This window comes from Typopeltis vanoorti, chromosome 10 (genome assembly GCF_054136105.1).
Source record: "Typopeltis vanoorti isolate ZY-2024b chromosome 10, IOZ_Tvanoo_1.0, whole genome shotgun sequence".
NCBI classification, from domain to species: Eukaryota; Metazoa; Arthropoda; class Arachnida; order Uropygi; family Thelyphonidae; genus Typopeltis; species Typopeltis vanoorti.
This window is the reverse complement of record NC_143558.1, coordinates 34,022,651-34,046,671: the sequence shown is the minus strand read 5'-3', so window position 1 is coordinate 34,046,671 and position 24,021 is coordinate 34,022,651. Positions and strand designations below refer to the sequence as shown.

The following is a 24,021-nucleotide window of genomic DNA, read 5'->3' as shown; positions in this document are numbered from 1 at the left end:
TGTTCAATTGAGTTTGACACTCCTGCACTACAGGGATGGGATAATGGTGCTGGAACATCGCTGGAATAAATGTATTAGTCTTAAGGGAGATTATGTTGAAAAATAAAAATAATTTTGAAATTATAAATTCATTTTTTTCATTGTTAGGTCAAGAACTTTTCAGACCACTCTCATAGATCTCTAATCCTTTCTATTTTGATTCTAAATTATTGCTACTGTTAATTTAAATATGAGGTATAAATTTACATATTTAAATATGTAAATTTATACCTCATTTTCACATCCTTTATTTGTTTTTATTCTAGCAAAATAATGCAATACGAATGCATACAGAAGAATTAAGCAGTAATAGGAGTGCTGACTGGAGTGATGATATCGACGAGAGATTAGTGGAATTATCCCTGGATGCATTAGATGAAATAAAAGAATATGAAATCCCAAAACGCAGCATACATAAGGTAACTATATCTAATATAATCACTTTTTTCTCTCCTTATCATGAAGTTGGCCTAGTTAATAGAATCTCCACTTTCCAACACAGGCAGGCTGGCTGTGATTTCAGATCTCATTGTTGGCATGGATATGTTTGTCTTTTAAGTTTTAGATGATTTTCATCATCTATTGAGATTACATCCTACTTATTGGACACCTGCCACTTCAAGTTTCCTACCTATTAGAGACCTCAAATAGCATGAAAAAAAAATATGTTTGGTCTCTAGAACAGGACTTTTGGATTATCTATATCCCACTCGCAATAATAAAGTTGTATAAGGTTCCGTTGGTCTTAAAATTCTTATTTTGTGCATTTTATATTTATATACCAATTTTAAGTGACTGTTACCCATTTGGTTTAGATGTTTAATTTTTGTATACAGCAATACCTCGCATAGTCTGGATAATCGGCCCAGACTATTTGAAACGGGACTAATCGACGACGAACTAAATACATATAAAAAATGATAATTGGTTTCCAAAAAAAATATTCTCCCTGTTTTTCAATAAATAAAATGAGATTAATAAATTCAAATGTCTTTATCAAAAATAATTGTCACTTCAAATTATCACTTAGCAAAAAAATTAGCTGCCACACTCAAGGAATTGGTAGGTCAGTCCCCTTCCTACATAAAAAATACACAACATTTCATCAGTAAAATCAAAAACATTACACTCACCGACCAAGATTTATTAGTCAGCTTTGACATAACTTCCCTTTTCACCAATGTCCCAATCAATGACACGATCTTGCTCCTACAGAACATATTTCCACATGACATCACGGCCCTTTTTGCCCATGTACTCCGCTCCGGATATTTCGTATGGCAAAACAATTTTTACCTTCAAAAAGAAGGTACAGCCATGGGCTCACCACTTTCTCCCCCAATAGCTAACTTTTATATGGAAGACTTTGAGCAACGGGCTCTAGAGACAGCATGTCTAAAGCCCAAAATCTGGCTCAGATATGTCGACGATATTTTCGCCATTTGGCCCCACGGCCGCGAAGCTCTAAATACATTCCTTAGCCACCTAAACAAACAACACAAACTTATCCAATTCACCATTGAAATGGAAAAAAACGACTCTCTTCCTTTCCTAGACACACTTGTCACACATCTTCCCTCTGGCTGTCTCTCCTTCTCAGTTTACTGCAAACCTACACACACAGGCCAATACCTACACAAAAATTCTTACCACCACCCAACACAAAAATTAGGTGTCATAAGCACCCTTAAACACAGAGCCCTAACTATCTGTTCAAATGAACAGGCTCTAAACCAAGAATACAAAATCATCAACCAAACATTTATCAAAAATGGATACAATAAAAAAAAACTATTCACAAGATCCTCCATAAAGACACCAGTAAGAACAAAAAAGATTTCAAGAATGCTATTGCCATTCCTTATGTTAGAGGCATTTCTGAGAAAATAGACAGAACACTTCGCAAATACAACATTAAAACCACCTTTAAACCCCCAAATAAGCTAAGACACCTACTCAGTTCCTCTAAAGATCCTCTTCCACACCTAGCACACCCAGGGGTATACAAAATACACTGCACATGTAACATACCATACATAGGGGAAACAGGGCGAACTATCCCAATCAGACAAGACAAACGACACATTAAATACCTCCACTTCGGTAAAACAGGCCTTTCTGACCATGCACTCCAAACATACCATAGAATTGACTGGAAAAATACCAAGTCCCTACACCGCACCAAAACCTGGTTTGAGAGAAAATTTAAAGAGTCTTGTGAAATGCTCAAACACAACCCAAATCTCAACAAAAATGATGGCCTCACCATTTCAAGAATGTGGAGGACCCATCTACAACCTGTATAACATCCTAAACTAGCATTAGAAAAATTCCCACTACAAGAAGACAACTTGGTGAAGTGTTTAGAACATTCAATAGCAACTGAATGAAATCATTTTGTAACTATCCAGAATATTAATACATGAGGACTCTAACAGTTTATTGTAGTTGCATTTATCTATTTATTGTGTGTATGTGTGTGTATATATATATATATATATATATATATATATATATATTATTATTATTAATTTTTTTTATTAATTAATTTATTTATTTTTTTTATTCATTTGTTTTTCTTTTCTATCACTAGAGGTCAGGCTAGAAAAAAGATTTATTAACTACGTAGATTTAATTTACTGGTATAGAAAGCATGAGCATGTAGCTTGGTTCTGCATACAGTTGTATTCTTCCGATGATGACCTCGATATAGAGGTCGAAACGTCAAGTTTTATTTTATTTGTAATTAATAAAATAATCTGTTCAACACGTGTGTTTTTGAGTCCCTAAATCTACAAATATGAGTGCTGATCACCGTGTAACCCTAAAAGAAAGAATCATGTTAATAAGTGTTTTGTTATCCAGTTCATTAGTGTTCGATTCAATGCACTCAGTTATGTTGACGGAATCTAACTCTTTTAAACCAAGTTGCTGTTCAATTCCACTGTTATTAGTGACTTCAGCAGAATGAGTTTCAAAACCAATGAAATCATTTGCACAATGTGGTATGATATGTTTCCATACTGCTGTCATATTGCTTGCCGTTAATTCATGCCATGCTTCGCCTATATTTTCGATAACGTTTCTGATGTTGCAACTCTTCCAAAATTCCGTTAAAGTAGGCACATTTTCTCATGTTGTAGCTTTTATGGCTTGCAAAAAAGTGCACTGCAAATAATAGGCCTTAAATGTCGCAATGACACAGTGATCCATTGATTGGATCACCGATGTCGTATTTGGTAGAAGAAAAGTTATTTGTACATTTTCATTTCATTTAAATCACAAAGACCAATCGGATGACCAGGGGCATTATCTAAGATCAATAAAATCTAATCATTTTTCTCTGCAATAACATTCTGTCATAGGGCAAAAATAGTTGGTGAACCAATCTTCAAATAAGACTCTTGTGACCCATGCTTTCTTATTTGAATGCCACAACACTGGGCAATTATATTTTGATACATTTTTAAGATCTCTAGGCTTTTTCTGCACGGTACACAAGTATCAGTTTTAATTTGAAATCCCCTGCTGCATTCCACCTAATAACAGTGTGAGATGGTCTTTTGAAATTTTATATCCAGGGCATGACTTTTCATTGGCTGCTATAAAAGTGTGTGATGGCAACTTTTTCCAACATAATCCTGTTTCATCAACGTTAAGTATTTTGTTCATCTTTGTAGCCACCTTTTTGTATGATTTCACTCAATTCCTTAGGATATCTTAGAGCAGCCTCTTTATCTGCACTAGCAGATTTGCCAACAATAGGAACATTGTGAATATCAGTTCGTTGCTTAAAACAAAAAAACTACCCATGACTTGCCATAAAATTTTAACTAGTTCCCTCGCTTTCGTTTTCTATATCATCAATAGTCTTCAAGTCATTGTAAAGACTTGATGCTTTGGCTTGAATTTCCATTTGACTAAGTGGAACTTGCTTTTGAGTTAAGACTTCAATCCATATGGATAATAGGATATGTACCATTCGAGTGCTTCTGGTTTTAGTCACTATTTTTGATAAATAAGAAGCCACAACCATACCTTGTGATTTGTATTGATTTTTTTTTTTTTTTCGATAAGTTTTCGAACTGTTGACTCGTCCATTCCTTTTTCACTGCCTATTTTAGCAAAGGATGCACCTTCTTCGTGAAACTTGATTATATTGAGCTTTTGTTCTAAAGTGAGCCATTTTGTTTCTTGGTGACAGAATCACTTTCACACTTTCTTTTTGCACTCATTATGTAGTTTTTTTAATGGGATTAAAATTGAATTATCACAAATCAACTTTACTGTAAATTTGAGCATCAAAAACTGATAGACATAGAAGTTAATTCAACATTAAAGTTCACAAACTTCCACTGTTTACTCGTACCATACATAGCGTACACATTAAGACGTTGAACATAATGCTGCGTTTACATTCTCGCCGAGTCTAGGTACATACATATACAATGGGGAACCCCCCCCCCCCCCGAAAAAATTGAAATATCATATCGCATAACTTTAAAACTGCACAAAAATAGACTTGACTGTATAAAGGGAAAAAAACGAACATTTATGTATAAAAAAAAATAAGTTGTGTACTAATTTTTTAGAGTTAAAACCGGACTGATCGAAGCCTGACTATGCGAGGTATTGCTGTATATGAAGTGGTTTTGTTTCTGCACTTTGAACTTGTTTTCTGTTTCTTTATGGCTTGTGTTTTCATGCCTATGTAGTTGAGTGGGATCAAAATTTATGTAATTTAATTATGTTTTTTGTTCTAAGATTGGTTTAATATATCATTTATTATGCTATTCATTTTAGCAGAATTCGAAATTTTGTTGTTTGTGTTTTCATCTTCATATGAGGATGAAAAGAAGAGACATCGCAGAGTATGTCTCAGGTATCGGAAAACATTTGCTTGTTCTAATATTCTAGTATTAATTATTGTTTTTATTATTTCTCCTTTGAATACCATTATCTTTTATTTATGCTTTCTTTATATGAATTCAAAATTAAAGAAAGTACAAATAACATAATGAAGACTTAACAGTGAGAATGTGTTAGCTACAAGTGAATAAAGTAGCATGGATCAAACTACTACATAGACAAAATATTTAATGGGATGTTGATACAGACCACTTATATAGATGGTGATGAGCAGGAAATGTTTAGGCAAATTAGTTTGGCAAGTGCACAGCAAGCAATCATTATGGGGGAGAACTTCAACTATAGCAATATAAACTGGGCAGAGGAGGCAGCATACAGTAATAGAGGAACTGAATTTTTGGATTTCTTGAAGGACAACTGTCTTAGGCAGCACATGGTGGAGGGAACATGAGGATAAAGAGTTTTGGATTGCAACCAAGATGACATACTTGCACCCATTTGGTGAGTGACCATATATTCTTAACTTGGAGGATAAATAGGCATGTGGAGGTATCAAAACAGAAAGAATTTCTGTGGAATTATAAGGAAAGTGACTATCATACTTAGAAACCAGTTTACAGCAGTATAATGAATGAAAGTATTTGAAAGAAGTATCATTAGTGCTTCGGGATATACTTAAGAAAAAATTGTTGACAGTAGTGATTGATTTTACACCTCAGGTGAAGAAGATAAAGCAGTTGGGAGTCAAATGGATGAAAAGGAATAAAAGTGAAATTCAGAAGAAAAAGAGATTATGGAAGGTATATAAAGAGAGGTGGAGAATAGTTGCACGAGGAACATAAGACTCAGGCCAGGAAAGTGACTAGTATTGTGAGAAGAGAACAATTAGAATATGAGAGGAGACTAGCACCGCAATCCAAGGAAAATTCCAAGGAGTTTTTCACTGTGGCAAGTAGGAGGAAAAAGATAGTGGATGGATTACCTTTCTTGGGTGGAGATGGAAATTGAGTGACCAAAGCAAATGCCATAGTTGAGCTATTTAATTGACTGGCTTTATTCCTAAAAGGATCTTTTCATCGTCCTATATTTTTCTTTGCTTTTCTTCATGTATTCCTCTCTACTTCCCCTGAGTCTTTTTACTATCCTATCTTCCAGACTACCATCACAGGGATCCAATGCCTTATCATGTTTGCCATGCGGTGTGACCCGTGGAAAGAGGGGGGGGGATCCTGATAGTCTTGTACTACTTTGGCTTCTACTAGAGCAAGATGGTGGTCCTGAATGGTCTGGCCAGGATTAATCAGCTAGTGGGTTTGCCTGCAAGAGTCAAGGGTGCTGCAGGAAGTCTTCTTCCCTATTGTCTGGGGACAGGGCCATAGGGAAGGGTAAGCCTGCATTCCACTCCCAGGTGCAGTCATTGGTTGCCAGAGAGTGGGCATGCATGTGTGGCTTCATGGTGGGTGGGGAACTCTGGCACTGAACCAAAAATCACTTAAGCATGAATCCTTCCTTCTCCATCATTTCAGGGGCCGTAAATATTGATACCATTGATGCACCTTTTGACAACAGAAACAAGAAACAAAAGACATGCCACTCAGAGCAATATCGATGTAAATGCACCAGTTTTTTTTAATCATCCATGCTGCAGGTGAAAAGTGAATAGAAAAAATTTTGCCCTTCTTCATTCAAAAGGATATAAGGCACCAACTAGAAAAATCATCCATACATTTGATACTCCTAAGCCTCCAACATCTGTTAAAGCAGGGTATCTTAATTTTCCTGTTTGACTGTACATTCCTGATCTACTAAGATGCTTCAAATGTCAGAAATATGGACTTACCCAAACTGCTTGTCATGGTTCTGCCACCTGTGCCCCAGTGTTGTAGTAAAGTGCATGGTGACCAGTCGTGCTCTGCCAAGAAAACTAAATATGTAAATTGTCAGGTAGATCACCCAGCATAATCCCGTTTATGTTAGAAGTGGAAAGATGACAAAGAAATACAAAAAATAAAAACGGAACATATCATATCATGATGCAAGAAGAAAGCCACCACTGCCATCACACCTGCTCTGATATCGTCTTATGCTGAGAAGGTAATAGTAAAAAAAATGTCAATAGCAACGCAAACTCTGTCTATTCCACTATTTAATATCACTATATCTGAACTTCAAAATTGTACTATTTCTCTGTTGAGCACATCACTCGCATGATGTACAGCCCCTCTCCAAAAATAGTTTTATTCGATGAGAACTTACATATAAAAAAATTGTGTCAAGGTTATTTGTCACTTAAAGACAAACCACCAGACCCTTCCACAGAAAAAATAGAAACTTTATATCTTACATTAGAAGAGATGGACACTGGTTGTCCATCTCTTCTAATATTCCATCAGGAATATCACTCTTGTATGCAAAGGCAGAACTAGTGATGGCCCTGCACCTGGTGGAGCAATCGTACTCCATTCCATCATAGTAGCGATTTGCCTATCTGTGGGATATCTAATTATAGTATGCTCAATATATATTTACAATAGGTTCTGAACTAAATAATACAGAACTTGATAATCTTATTATGTAACTTCCTCAGTCCACACTCTTAATAGATGACTTGAATGGACATAACACTCTGTGAGGTATTACAAACACAAATAGACAAGATCATATCATTGAGCAAATACTCGATAACTGTGACATCTCCCCTATTAATGACAGAGCAAATACCTTCTTCCACATCCATACCTGCTCTTATTTGGCAATTGATATTACAATATGTACAATATGTTTCCCTATTATTTTTCCATTGCTCACATGGGATGTTGATGAAAACATATATGGAATTTAATAATAAGGTGAGAACACCTTTTGGCAACTCGTATGGGTAAAGATGACTTCCCCATTGCTTCCACCTTGGTATCACCAATCTGGTCTAGCTCCCACTGATGAGACCTCAATAAAGGTCAAAACTGGGTAGTGGCCCTTCCCTTAATGCATCGCATTATACATGTTCGCAAGGAGATCTTAGTATCTCCCATAATGTTTGCATTATGGGAGATACTAAGCATAGATACATCATAGCCCACTAGAGGGCTAGACGGTTGGTTGTGTTTTCAAAGAGCTCCCGAAAGCTAAGTATAATTTTGAGTGAAAATTAGAATATAGGTTAAAATCATAAAGTAATATTGTCTAATTTTGGTAACTTGTTGTGTCTGTGTGATTTTGGTGTGAATTCCGTTATTTAATTTAGTATTTAACGATGCGTTTCATAGATTTGAATATGGTGCCAATGCGACGTAAGATAATGGCATCCAAAAATATGCCGCCATTGTTCAAAAACTATAATGTGAGAGAGTTTGTCCAGTGTGTGTGTGTGGGATGTATGCATTCCCGAATGAGGCTGGAGTTTGGATTGAAAGTGATAGTGGTGGGAGAATATGCAGAAAGTGTAAGCAAAGTGAAGAGTTGAAGTATGTGTCAGGTTGTGAGTCAGTTATGGTTGAAGAAAGCCAGAATGTGAGTGAAAATAGTGGCTTGATAGGGAATTGTGATGTACAAGATGACAATGAGATCGGTGATCAAAGAAAGAGCGAAAGCAACTATACAGAGAGAGAAAATGGTTTGAATGATAAAAAAAAATGAGGAATTATTTGTAGGAAGTGAGATCGCTAGGTTGCGCGCAGTGATACAAAATGTGCAGCGGCAATTAGAGCACCTGCAAAACTCTTTCCAGAGTGATTTGGCTAACATAAATAAACAGCCTAAGAGTGGGAGAGTTTCTGAAATGAAGGAAAGAGTGTTGTATGGTGACTCGTTATTAAGAGGAGTGATAGATGGGAGTGTAACTAAATCGTGCTTACTGGGTGGGAAATTTAAGGATGTAAGTGAGAGTAATAGAGTGCAAAAACAGAGGGTGAAAGAATTAATAGTTGTGGCGGGTACGAATGAATTGAAAGGTGATAAATTTTTTATGAGAGAGGACTTGAAAGTATTGTTAAAGGTAGTGAAAGAAAAGAGTGACATAGTTAGAATGGTGAGTCTGTTGCCATGGTATGACAGAGAGGAGTTTAGAAGGAGGGCCATAATCGCAAATGGCATTATGTGCAGGTTATGCAGACAGTGTGGTGTGGAATGAGTTTGATGGGCGAAAGGACTTATACAAGATGGATGGCCTGCATTTGAATGGACTTGGTGTGCGGAGACTGGAAAAAGTGTTGCTGAATGAAGTGAAAATGGATGTGCAGAACCAGGAAAACTAGAACTACCATGGAGGGGGGGGGTTGGATATGCGGACATCAGTGAGACAGTTGAGTGTAAGAATGTATATAATGTACCCGAGCCAGCACTAAGGACAAAAAATGGGAATGGGGCATTTAAAATAATGCATCAAGATAGGGGTGGGACAAAAGGATCACTGAATTTCATGTATACTAATGCCAGGAGTATTAGGAACAAGAAAGAAGAATTTTTGGCCTTGATTGGCTCTTCCTGGCCACAGGTTATTGGCATTAGTGAAACATGGCTGACGGAAGATGATATACTTAGTGGGATAGAATGTGTAGGTTATAGTGTGTTTAGGAGGGACAGAGAGGATAAAATGGGGGGAGGGGTGTTATTGATGATAGCTGATGAACTGCAGCCAAGGAGAATTGAAGTTGTATTGCAGGATAGTGAAAGGAGCTCATTTGAGGCTATTTGGTGTGAGATTGAGACTGGCAGAATAAAATATACAGTTGGGTGCTGCTATAGACCAGGTGATGGAATAGATGGAGATAATATGCATAAACAAATTGATGGAAGAAGGGTAATTATTATGGGGGATTTCAACTATGGTAACATTGATTGGAAGGAGGAGAGGACACATGTGAGGAAGGAAATGGATTTTATTCAATTATTAAGGGATAACTATCTGAGACGGCATGTAATTGAAAATACTAAGGGGTGTGAGAGTGCTTGACCTGGTAATAGCATCTGAGAATTTGACTGTAATGAATATGACCATGTTGCTACCTATTGGTGAGAGTGATCATAAGGTCTTGACCTGGGAGGTGGCTAAAGGTGTGGAATTTTCGATTAAGACAGGGTATATGTGGAATTACCGTGCTGGCAAGTATGACAAGCTTAGGAGATTGCTTGGATCAGTGCCATGGCATGTATAACTGCAAGGGCTGGACGTTGATAGAGCATTGGAAGTGGTCAAGGAGCATATACAGGAGGTTATGGCTGATTGTATACCTAGGGTCCAAATAGTAAAACAAGTAGGGGTTAAATGGATGAATAACACCATTAAGCTTGAGCTGCAAAAAAAAAGAAACAACTGTGGAGGGAATTTAAAGAAAGGGGTGACCTGCAGGCCAGAAGGGTAATGAGTGTGGTAAAAAAAAAAGCAAAAGTGGATTATGAAAGGAAACTAGCTATGCAAGCAAAAGAGAATCCCAAACATCTCTTTCAATATGCTACAAGCAAGAAAAAAAAAAACTGTACACGGCAAAATGATTTTAAGGAATGACGATGGTAAGGAGGTCACTAAATCAGTCGATATAGTGGAGTTACTGAGTGCGCACTTTGCAAAAGTATATCATCCAGGTGGTGACATTGAAGAAATGAAGGAACCATTAGTTTATACGGGAATTGTGATGAATGAAGTGGAGGTGAATAGTCTATTACAGAACATTAATATGAATACATCTGTGGGATTGGATGGTATACCGCCACGGGTCTTGTATGAAGCAGCTAAGGAATTATCAGTGCCCTTGACCATGTTGTTTAATCTAAGTCTCGGGTCTGGTTTAGTCCCGAAGATGTGGAAAGAGGGGAAAATAGTTTCACTGCATAAAGGAGGATCCAAGACTACGGTTGCAAATTACCGACCGATCAGCATATCAGGAGTCGTTGTCAAGGTCTTGGAGAAAGTAGTCAAGGGAAAAATACAGGAATGGATTGATGAAAATGAGATACTGTACAGGGGACAGCATGGTTTTGTGAAGGGTAGATCATGCCTCAGTAACTTGCTCAAGTTTTATAACAAGGTGACGGCTGAACTGGATAAGGGTAATGGGTTTACAGTGATACTACTGGACCTGGCAAAGGCGTCTGGCAGGATACCACATGGAATTCTAATCCGTAAACTACAACATATGAGAATGGATATAGGGATGGTGAGATGGATAGGTGTGTGGTTGATGGAGAGATATCAAAGATTAGTTTATTCAGGAGTAGAGTCCAAACGACGGCCTGTGACTAGTGGTGTGCCGCAGGGTTCTGTTCTTGGACCACTGCTGTTTAATCTGTTCATTAACGATATAGGGAAGGATCTAAGTGGAACAGTTCATTTGTTCGCTGATGATGCAGAGTTGGGTAGGGCGATAGTGAATGCAGAAGATGTCAAAATCTTGCAGGATGACTTGGATAAATTGAAGTTCTGGGCTAAGAGGAATGTGGATGTCAATTTAATATGACAAAATGTAAGGTTATGCATTTTGGGGTGAAAAGATTAGCAGCAGTATACCACATTGGTGGAACTGTACTCCAAGAGATTGATGAGGCCAGGGACTTGGGAGTGTTGGTGGATAGGGAGATGAAGTTTAGGGGGTACATTGCAAAAGTAGCTAAATCAGCTCATCAACTTACTTGGTTGTTGGAAAATACCTTGACGAGCAGAGATGAGCAACTTATTGTGCCTCTGTACCGAGCCTTGATAAGACCTCATCTCGACTACTGTGCCCAGATTTGGTCACCTCTGTTCCTTCTTGATGGGGAGGAGGTGGAGAGGATCCAGAGGTGAGTGACTAAGATGATAGCAGGTCTATGGAATGATCCACATGAGAACAGGTTGAAGATTTGTGGGTTGCAGAAACTAGTTGATAGGCAGAAAAGGGGAGATATGATTGAGACATTCAAATTGCTAAAGGGATTCTATAGGATTAATTCAGAGGATATTTTTGAGATCAGGACTGGTGGTGGGAGAACTAGGGGACACCTATGGAAGCTGGACAAGAGTGCGGTTAGCAGGGGTGTTAGAGCTGGGTTCTTTACTTTTAGAGTGGTAAATGAGTGGAATGAGCTGCCAGAGTCTGTTGTGGGTGCTATGACAGTGAGCAAGTTCAAGGTAAGATAGATACTGTGAGAATGTCGTATAGTTGTGTGGACATGATGTTTGGTGCCTCCCTCGATGAGTCTAAGGACTCCCTGGAGTTGACTGAAATAATAATAATTATGGGAGATACTAAGACAAGGAGTGATGAGAGCTTGGTCCACCTTTACCACAAGTTGCCTCAGTCCTGAAGATACTTCAGGTGCAAACTTTGTTTGCTTATGCTTGGATAAAGGATTGAACTAAATTTATTATGGGAAAAAAAACTTCCAATATATGGAAACAATCACTTTCCTCTTATCAGTACTATATCTTCACTGGAACTATGTCCTCCTACCTCGGATACCCATGTGGATAATGGACCAGGCTGATGGGAATACATTTTCCCATCTTGCAAAATTTAATCGGAAACTGTCAGCCAAAGACCCGTTAATGGAGCATGTCACAGATGTCCATGCAGCAACTGCAGTTATCCCCAAAATCAGCCCAATTTCCACTCTTTCAAAACTCTTCGTGGAACGAAGAGTGCTAAGCAGCCAAAAAAGAACAAGACGAGCATGGGTATTTTTCATAGATACTCTGCCACAACAAACTTAATAGCATTTAAATGTATTTGTGCCAAAGCGTGTCATGTAAGACATCAGAATCAAAACAATCCTGGATCGAGTTTACATCATTGATTAATCAAACTGTGCAAAATTGTCTCGGATGAAATATAGATGATGAAAGATAGATACAGAACACACCACCCTTTGAACATAATGGTTGTATTATTGCTGATCCCAAATCTATGCTTTGGGATCCTTAAAAGGATTCTGGCCAAATTTTTGCCAGAATCTTAGCAACAGCATAATATCCTCCTGAATTTTTAATATTGAAAGAGCAGCAAGAGAAACAGTAACTAATCTTCTGTACCAAAGTCAAAAGATCCCCTTTTGCTATCTCATCTTAATGCAGTCGGCCCTGATGATGTGCATTATGAGATGATAAAATACCTCCTACCATCTTCTGTGGGGATCTCTTTCTCTTATTATACAGAACATATTTACAGATGACTGATTTCTTGGCATAAGTCGATTGTTGTTGCTATTCTAAAATCAGGCAAGGATCCAGCCCAGGCTAACAGTTGTCATCCCATTGCTCTGACAAGTTGTCTTTGTAAGGGCCTGGAAAAAATACTAAATGCATGGCTTTCTCTGGTACTTAGAAAGCAACAAATTTCTTTCCAGCACATAATGTGGCTTTCATAGACACTGTTGACCCTTGGACCATTTAGAGAACATGTATAAGAGATGCTTTCCTGAAACAAGAATATATGGTTTCATATGGCCTGTTTAATGGTCTGAGAGGGTACCTTCTTATTTTTTAAACAACTTTCTCTCCAGTTGTGTGTTCCAAGTCTGGGTAGGTAGCACGTTATCTCAACCATATCATCACCCTTGAGGGTGGATCCTCAAGGCTATTATTTTAAGTGTGATCTTCTTTACTGCTAAAGTGAACTCAACTTGAACAGCTTCCTTCCAGAGTAGACAGTTGTCTTTATTTCAATGATTTCACAATCTATTGTCACTCCCACAATATGTGGGTCATGGAGAGAACTTGAACAAGCAGTTGATCTTATCTCTTCATGGACTCTTTGTCAAGTTCACATTATCTGCTGGACAAAAAAAAAAAAAAAAAAAAAAAAAAAAAACCTGTGTACATTTCTGCCAGAAACACTTTCTACTCTGATCCTGATTTAAGAATGAGACAAGCTGGCATCCGTGTAGTTCCAGAGGCCAAGTTTTTGGGACTCATCTTTAATAGAAAGCTCACTTTCTTTGCACACACTCGTCATTTTAGTTTAAGTGCAGAAAAGCATTGAACATCCTCTGCACTCTATCAAATGAGGTGCTGATTGATGTTCCTTTCTCTGCATTTATCATACACTTGTATGTTCGTACCACAAAAATAATATCCTTGCCAAACTCCTTAAAAAGAACAATTCCCCTCTCCATGCAAAAAAAAGACTATGTACACTATGCTTTACCTTACATCAAAGGCACAACAGATAAACTGTTGTTTGCAACAGATAAGCTTCCTCCTGAAATGACACAAAATCAGTGCAGCGTGCAAACCTATAAACAAAGTATCTACCTGTCCAAGACAAGGATTGCCTGGACCCTCTTTTCCTTCCCAGGTGTCTACAGCTTCCCCTGCCAGGAGGAATCCAATATTTTGGACAGACAAGATGAACCTTTTTTTGGTCAAGGGAAAAAGGAAAAAAAACTGGAATGGAGAACCAAAAGCAGACCATCTCAACATGCCTTAGACCACTTCATAAGATGGCAGAAAGCCAGGCTACTTCACAAATACCAGTTTTTAAATTAGACTGTTTCCTGGAAATAGCACAAGTTCTACAGAACTTATATATATTTTGGCTCAACAACAGGGATCACCACAGAGCACTGCTGTCGGCCTCCATGCATGTGACTGTCTTTGGTTTGCCTTGAATGAATGTGTAATGCCAAATTGCTTTATGATGCTAGCATAAGCTAGCAAAACTTTGGCTTGTAAATAATTAATTTGATCTAGTAAATTATTTATTTGTATTCAATGTGTATGTAGTTTTATCATTCAGAAATTTTGACATTACACACTCATTCAATAAAAAAAATAAAAAAAAAAAAAAAAAATAAAAAAAAAAAAAGTCATTGTAACAAGAAATAAGGTATGTTCTACATTACCAATTGTGGAGAAAAGAATTACAATGATATAGCCTATTGTTAGAAATATAGAACTAGTTTTTGGCTTTCTCGATACATTTAATTAATAGATATGAGAATGGCTGTAAAGACATGAATATGGTTTACTGCTGGCTAGAATTGCACTGGAAGTGACTGATTTACGAAACAAAAGTGACTTGTTAAATTAAAAAAAAAAAAAAAAAAATCAGTGGGTATGACAAAGACTTGACTAATCTTTTGGTAAATATCAGTTTTGTATTTATTTCATCTCTTCCAAACTTTATGGGGAAAACAAGTGGATATAAACAAATGTTTACATGAATGTGTGTGATATGTGCAAATATTGTTTTTAGGAACATTTTACTAAATATGCAAGTTAATACATTAATGTATACATATGTTATTATACACTGGAATCTCCAGGGAATCCAAACACTCATTTTAGGAGGTCTGAATTATCTGTACCTGTCGTACCACTTGTTAAACACATTCACTGACAAAACATTCAGAACAAACTGGAAACTCGTTCACCACTTGCCAAGAAAAAAAAATCTGGTTTACACATCCTTTGTTAACCACACTCTTACTCAGTTTCAGGAACAATCCTTTGTTCTGCCACTCAATCCAGTTTTCTGAAAAACTCCTCTCTATTAGTTCTATAAAACCTTTTTAGTGACTTAACACAAATGTTAATTTCTGTGATATCCCCTCTTTTCCACCTTTCAATTTCACTCATGTCTTGGTCACTAGCCTCCAAATTATTGTCACCACTTCATTACCAAGACACAAAGGTAACCAGATCTATGCATTTTCTTTAAATGGGAAACAAATAGAAAGAGTGACAAAATTTAAATATCTTGGATGCTGGTTAAATGACGAATGCAAACCAGACATGGCCTTATCAGAGTATTATAAAGGAAAATGATGACTTATCTCTGCTTATTAGTGTGTTCTTTAATAACTAAGTAATCATATGAATTTCTTTGGCAACTTTTGCAGTATGTCTAAATCTCTATCTTCATCAATTTCTCAAGTATAGCCTGTCAACATAGTACATAGCTGTAAACTTTCAATTTCAAAATGCATAACTTGATCTTCCTGGGTCTTTTTTCTTTGTTAATCAGGCATCTGCTTTGTTAATCTTTCCTTTTCCATTCTGTTTAAGTGACCATACCATATGATATTAGCTATGTTTTTACATTCCTCAATGCTAACAGTGTCAAGCACCTATCACTGATGCCATTAATTACTTTCCTAATTCTTTTCAGAACTCATTTCTGAAAATTTGGCTTTAGAAGTAGTTTGGGAATGAGGGATGCTTTTTTTTGTTCAAATCTTATTCCAAAAATGTAGTGACCAAAATAAGGAAGTATTCATTTGCTTCATCAACTTTGAGAAAGCATTTGACAGAGACCAATATACTAAAATGTTTGAGTTATTAAAAAGAATTGGATCATTGAAAACTTATGTTGGAACCAAAAGATATATATCTCAAATGTGTGGGAAGGCTTATGTGTTCATCGTACATGTTGATTAATTTTAATGGTATAGATGAGAACACAGACTGATAAAATAACTATCAACTTATTGCTGATATTTCACTGGTATTCTGTCTAGCATCTTCAGAGTACAAAAACAGTTTGTCACAGTATGCAAGACAACCACAATCAGGTATAATAATGGGATTAGTTTGAACAATTGTAACATACATCACAAAGACTAAAGTCCTAATTGGGTGCCATCTATGTTGGGGGGGGGGGGCAGAAAGCAGGTATTAATTTGGTCTTAAGGTAGCTGTCTCCCAAATCTTTGGCAAATTTATACAGCCATACTTGTTGAGGTTTGAAGTATGTTTTAAGGCCTCTTAATTCCAGGAACAACCTCTCTGACTTATAAAAGCTTCTGTTCAGCACTTTTGTTTCTTTCCAATCAATCCTGTGTGTAGGGGTATCTAAAGCATGGTCTGCTAGACCTGACTTGCCATAGTGATGGTGCTGGATGTATTTTTTACGTCCACTGAGGCAGATGTCCACAGTACTTCCTGTCTATCCATAGTAAGCTCAATCACACGAACAGGGCACTTCATAGACTCCTGGATGTGATAAAGGAGAGATTCTGTCCTTGAGTGAATGGATGAGTTGCCAATTTCACATACCATTTAAATATGGTGCATAGTTGATGTTTATTAAGCACTCAAGATATCGTTTTGGATGTGCTTTTAACATATAGAATTTTGACAGTTTTGTTGTAATCTTTTGTGGTAGACTATGGGGGATTTCTAGAGAGCATTTAGTATTTTGTCTGTCTTATGGGGGATTATAACCATTGGCCAAGAAGATGTGACATAAGTGTGTGAGTTCAGCAGTGAGAGCAATGTCATTGGAACAAATTGCTCCAGCTCTGTGGGTTAGTGTTTTTAGGATACCATATTGTTGAGATGGTGTGATAGTTTGTGTAAATATCTTCCTGTATGTGATAGTTTTCTATAAACCGAGAATCATAAGGAACCATCTAGAAGATGTGTGATTAGTGTACCCATGAAAGGCAGTCAGTCATTAGCTTCCAGTTTCATTGTTAAGTGGATTTTTGGGTGTTGGTTATTTAAATGTGCTAAGAATGTATCCAATGTGTCTGGGCCATGTGGCCAAAAAGCATCTGTTGAAGTTGATGACATTATTATAGACTATTAATATCAAACAAGGAGTAAGGCTAGGATGTGTGCTGATGACATTATAGACTCTATTAATATCAAACAGTAAGGCTAGGATGTGTGCTGTTGCCTTTCCTTTTTAGCATATACTCCGAAGCCTTATTTCAAAAAATCTTAAAAGGAAGGGATTAATGTAAATAGTGAAACCATCAGGGGTGCTTAAGGGTCAAAGTTGTATTACTGAGAGGAGACCTCCACATAGCCTTTAAAGGAATGCAGAGAACCGACCAGGGCTTCTGACCTAATGTCCAGTCCTCACCTTCTCGTGGTGCACCATGTTGGGTATCTACCTCGATACTGAACGAGCGAGGATGGGCTGGCAATTTGGGATTTAGCCATCCAAATTGTATTCTTATTGGTTAAACTAAAATAAAAAATGATGGTACAACATGACAAATTTCATGCTGGCCGGGGCGTCGCCTGGTTAAACAAGGCCCCGTTGTTTTCGCCAGGGAACCAGGGCGAACAGCAGAAAGTCAGCTACTGGAACAAATCTGAAAACAAACCCCAACTCAACATCACCAGAGTTAAAGATCTGTACTATCAACATAAGAAGCCTGAATGGCAAAGAAGTGGAGCTAGCTGAAGAATTAGATAAGTACCAGATCGACATAATAGAGGTGACTGAAACAAAAAAGGCAAACTGGTGAGATCTTACTGTGCAATAAATACAAAATGTTATATTCAGGAAATGACAATGAAGGAAAAGGAGTAGCCATAGTATTCAACACAAAATACGAGGCTAATCTTCTTGAATGGCAGGCAGTCTCAAGTAGAGTGATGTATGCAACTATGAGAATGGGGAACTGGACAATGAGCCTTATTTGTGCCTATGGTTGCACAGATGGTTCTACTAAAGTAGAGTGGAGGAATTTTTTGAGGCTTTAGAGAAAGCAACTAACACAATGAAAATGGAAAAGTTGGTCCTTGTTGGGGATCTAAATAGAAGAATAGGAAATGATTGTCAGACTTGCCAAAATATTTTGGGAAAATTTGGAGAAAAGAGCAAACATAATAATGGCAAATACCTGTTGGATTTCTGCTGTGGACATGGACTGGTTATTACTAACACCATGTTTCAACATAAAAATGTGCACAAATTCACATGGAGAGAAGAGGCAAGGAATAAGGAAAGTCTCATTGACTATGTTATTGTTGATAGTGATGTTTTCTCCCTGGTGCAGGATACCAAAGTGTACAGAGGATTTGAAATTGGAAGCAATCACTATTTAGTCTTGAGCAGGATAAAATTGAATTTCATATTGAAAAGAATAACATTTAAGAAAGTTTTAAAGCGAATAAAAGTTGAGCAGCTCTCAGATTGAACTGTAGACTAAAATACACAAAGAGATTATTGAAGAAAAAATGAAAGAGTTTGAGAACAGGAACCAAACCTTGGAGATTCAGTGGAACACCTTGAAGATAACCCTGATTGATTCAGCCAGAGAGGCATGTGGTGAGGTTGTCTACAAGGATAGAAAAATCAGAACTCCATGTTGGACACAGGAAGTTAAAGAGGCAGTGAAGGAAAAGAAGAAAGCATATCAAAAGTTCCTGGAAAATAAGTCAGCTTTTGCTCTTAGAGAATACAGAGACAAATGTAAGAAAGTGAAACGCTGTGTAAAACTAGCTAAACAAAAGTCATGGGAAGACTTTGGCAAGAACATAGAAAATAACTATCAAGAAGGTGGTAAGATATTCTGGAAGTTGTTGAAGAAGCTTAGAAATGGAGGAAAGATGCTGCAAAAAGAGTTAGAGAAAAAGATATCCTCGAAGTATGGAGTAATTACTTTTAAAAATTGCTAAAAGAAACAAGCAGTGATGATAGCACAGTGGTAAAAAAACATTGACCATTCATGCAATCAGGAATATATATCCATACTTGAAGTAGAAAAAGTCATCAAAGGCTTGAAATGTGGAAAGGCAGCAGGAGTAGATGATATTCGACCAGAACTGCTGAAGTATGGTGGTATAAAAGTCTTACAGTGGCAGCACTGCATAGTTCAGAATGCCTGGACAGAGGGACGAATTCCCGATGATTGGAGCAGAGCTCTCATAGTACCCATATATAAAAAGGGAAATAAAACTGAATCTGAGAATTACAGAGGTATTTCCCTACTGAGTGTTCCTGGCAAGATCTATGCAAGTATATTTGAGAAACAGTTTAGAAGAATTAGGGAAGAAAAGCTTGATGAAGAACAAGCTGGATTCAAGCCAAATAGAGGCTGTCAGGATCAAATCCTCACTTTACGACAAATAGTTGAGAAATCATGGGAATATAACAAAAATCTGTATTTAAGTTTTGTTTAATTTCTAATGAAGAAATTAAGATTTTGGAAAGTTTGAGACGTGGATTTGGAGAAGGATGGAAAAAATAAAATGAACAGATAAAATAAAGAGGTCATAAAGAGTAGAGGAAGAAAGGAATCTGTTAAAAAGGATAAAAAGAAGAAAGGGAAATTGGCTTGGACATAACCTGAGAGGAAATTGAATAATCAGTGATGCCATTGAAAGAAAGAAAACCTAGAAGAGTAAGGAAAACAATGCTAGATGATATGCTGATTGGAGACAGATACACAACCTTGAAAGAGAAGAAAGTGGAAGGAAAGTTTTTGCTATTAAAAGAACCTGCTCAATTGCAGAATACTTAAGAAGATGAAATTGAATCAAAGATAGGGGAATTGCAAAGTTGGGTTTTAGTATATCATATAGTGAAACAGTGCCAGTGTACTGTAAGTCTTGCATCCTGTCATGTATGGAGAGATTGTATGTGTTAATAATAATAGACATTTCATCTGATGTATTAGAATGTGAATTGATCCGATATACCAGTGTTTCTCAACCAGTGGTACATGAAAAAAAGATTTGGTGGTACCTAAATAACACAGTTGGATTTTTTAATTTATGAAATTATGAAAAATAAAATATTAAAACTTCTCTCTCTCTCTCTAAAGATAAATAAATACATATTTTATCTATCTTTGTTTTGCAGAAGTTATCAAATCATGTTGATTTTCAAATATTTTATTTGTTCAACCTCTGAGCAAATACCTGTATATTTCTCAGAAAACTTAAAATTGCAAGTGAGTTTTATCTCACATTGTTTTCTGTTCCTTCCTTGAAAACTTTATATGGCAGTGCTGCTGTCAGTATGTATTGTCACTTTGCAACAGTAAGGATTCAGTAAAGGTCTGCTTCAATCAACATAATCCATGTCTTGTGTGCCTGCTCACATAATTTAATGCCAGATCAACATTTCCCTTCATGTAGCTTCTAATTTCTCTCACTACAATATTATGATTACATTTTCTGGTGAAAATTTGGTCATAAGGATTTATTTAATTGTTAATGATTACAATTAAATCACCATTACAGCTGAGAAACTTGCCATCAATACTTGTAAACACAAAAACAAAACACAGTGCAGTGCAGTGTGGATATTCATCTTCTGTGCCATCCCTGAAGCCAGTTGCCAAGCTCATGTTATGCTGACATTTTTTAATTTTTTATTATATTTTTTAAATTCATATTTTTGTTTGTTTTGAATTTCTGGACCATCAACAACTCGAAATTACATTTTGATAGTGCCTATCAGTTCTGTTAATCGATTTATTTTAAGATATTTATTTACTTTGTCATGTTTATATTGGTGTCATTCTCTTATTACTGTTTCATTTAAAAATTTTGTGCTAGATTCAACTGCGTGGTCCTTATAGTCCACTTGAAATGACATACAGAAATATGACTCGACTAGGAAATACTAGGTGAGAAATGAAAGAGCTTCATAATGGTAATGTTTTTTTAAATATACAATAAATTACCAGTTGTTGAACAAATATATCAGTTTTGTAGATCTTGAAAAGGCATATGACAAAATGCCAAGCACAAAACACTTCAAAATGCTACGGTGTAAATGGGACATTATATTGAGCAATACATGGGCTCTGTTTACTCTGCTGTAATTCAGCAGTTAGACTTACAGAAGGAGATACAGGAAGATGGCTTGATGTTAAATCAGGTGTGTAACAAGAATTCACTTTTTTTCCACTGTTATTCCTTATCTATATGGATCATATGAAGCGATATTAATGGTGTTGTGACTTCTTTCTTCTCCGTTGTGTGTACTGGCTGTTGACTGACTCGACTTATGAACACAATGAATATTTATTTTAGACTGCACCACTCTGTGTTCATAATTAAGTGATTAATGTTGTAGAATCAGTTATCGTCAAGTATGATGTTACAATAATTTAACTCAGACTGAAACTTTCTTTTTAAAATTATTCGTAAGTCTAACAGCAGTCGTGTTTGCCTAGCCTTTTGTTATATTCTCATTAAATAGGGTTCCCGCTTAGATTCGAACCGTTAAATGAGCGGTGCAATGAATTAAATCAGGCAATCACGAGATATAGGTTAAATAAAAAACATTTAATACACTATCACAAGAAATTACATTAATTGATCATATTTCAAATGAAAATAATGTGATTATGAAATAAACAAGTTCACATTAAAACAATAATAACTTTACAGTAGAGCACCTGTAGCATGGTTATTTTCATATATATATATAGGCTTCTACCCCTCTTATTGAAAAAGGCTTTTAGTACAATTCTTATATATGATTATTTATTCAAATGTTTTACATATCGACTCTGCTTAGTCATTCATGAATTGCATGCACAAATCTTTAATCACACGCCAAGAAATCTTAAAGTCCTATCATTCTATTACTATAATTCTTGGTAAGTCAATTCTATGGGGTGGGGGGGGGGGGGGGTGGGGGGGGGGGGGGGTGGGGGGGGGGGGGGGTGGGGGGGGGGGGGGGTGGGGGGGGGGGGGGGTGGGGGGGGGGGGGGGTGGGGGGGGGGGGGGGTGGGGGGGGGGGGGGGTGGGGGGGGGGGGGGGTGGGGGGGGGGGGGGGTGGGGGGGGGGGGGGGTGGGGGGGGGGGGGGGTGGGGGGGGGGGGGGGTGGGGGGGGGGGGGGGTGGGGGGGGGGGGGGGTGGGGGGGGGGGGGGGTGGGGGGGGGGGGGGGTGGGGGGGGGGGGGGGTGGGGGGGGGGGGGGGTGGGGGGGGGGGGGGGTGGGGGGGGGGGGGGGTGGGGGGGGGGGGGGGTGGGGGGGGGGGGGGGTGGGGGGGGGGGGGGGTGGGGGGGGGGGGGGGTGGGGGGGGGGGGGGGTGGGGGGGGGGGGGGGTGGGGGGGGGGGGGGGTGGGGGGGGGGGGGGGTGGGGGGGGGGGGGGGTGGGGGGGGGGGGGGAGAAGAAAGAAGAAAATTGAATTTCATATTGAAAAGAAGCACATAAAAGAAAGTTCTAAAGCGAATAAAAGTTGAGCAGTTCTCAAGTGTAAACTGTAAACTAAAATACACAAACATTATTCAAGAAAAACTGAGTTTGAGAACAGGAATCAAACCTTGGAGATTCAGTGGAAGCCCTGAAGAAAACACTTTTGATTCAGCCAGAGAAGAGCATCTGTTGAGGTGGTCTGTAAGAACAGAAAAATCAGAACTCCAAGGTGGACGTGGGAAGTGAATGAAAAGAAGAAAGCATATTAAAAGTTCCTGGCAAATAAGTCAGCTTGTGCTTTTAGAAAATATAGACACAAATGTAAAAAAGCTAAACACAGTGTAAAACTAGCTAAACAAAAGTCATGGGAAGACTTTGGTAAGAGCATCAAGAATGTGTTAAGATATTCTGTAGGTTGTTGAAGCAGCTCAGAAATGGAGGAAAGAGTGCTGTAAAAGGAATTAGAGATGATAAAGGTGACATGAAAACTGTTGGAGGAAAAGATATTCTTGAAGTGTGGAGTAATTACTTCGAAAAATTGCTAAATTAATCAAGCAGTGATAACACAATGGTACCAAACACTCAACAGGGATGCAGTCAGGAATACATATCCATACTTGAAGTAGAAAAAAGCCATGTTGTTGTTGTTGTCTTGTCCTTTGAAGTGTGGAGTAATTACTTCGAAAAATTGCTAAATTAATCAAGCAGTGATAACACAACGGTACCAAACACTCAACAGGGATGCAGTCAGGAATACATATCCATACTTGAAGTAGAAAAAAGCCATGTTGTTGTTGTTGTCTTGTCCTTTGAAGAGTCTTAGATGTTTACATGAGAAAAAGCCATCAAAGCCTTGAAATGTGGAAAGGCAGCAGGAGTAGATGATATTTGACCAGAAATGCTCAAGTATGGAGGTGTAAATCTTACAGTTGCTGCACTGCATAGTTTAGAAGGCCTGGACAGAGAGACGAATTCTGAATGATTGGAGTAGAGCTCTCATAGTACCCATATATAAAAAGGGAAGTAAAAATGAATGTGAGAATTAGAGGTATTTCTCTACTGAGTGTTTCTGGTAAGATTTACTCAAGTATATTTCAGAAACAGTTGAGAAGCATTGTGGAAGAAAAGGTTGGTGAAGAACAAGCTGGATTCAGGCTAAATAGAGGCTGTCAGGATCAGATTGTCACTTTACGACAAATAGTTAAGAAGTCATGGGAATATAACAAATATCTGCATTTTAGTTTTGTAAATCTGGAAAAGGCATATAAGTACCAAGAGAGAAGCTCTTCAAAGCAGTACAGTT

The 24,021-nt window shown here is 37.7% G+C and overlaps 1 protein-coding gene across 1 annotated transcript in view; it reads left to right on the top strand.

Annotated features, from left to right (window-relative positions):
• Positions 1-21,199, top strand: part of spn-E (tudor domain containing 9 protein spindle E) — a 469,695-nt gene extending 448,496 nt beyond the window's left edge. The window contains exons 32-33 of the mRNA XM_090399558.1: positions 306-458; positions 21,125-21,199. Coding sequence (XP_090255684.1) covers positions 306-458; positions 21,125-21,199 — 228 coding nt within the window. The remainder of the gene's footprint in view (positions 1-305; positions 459-21,124) is intronic.
• The last annotated feature ends 2,822 nt before the right edge of the window (positions 21,200-24,021 follow it).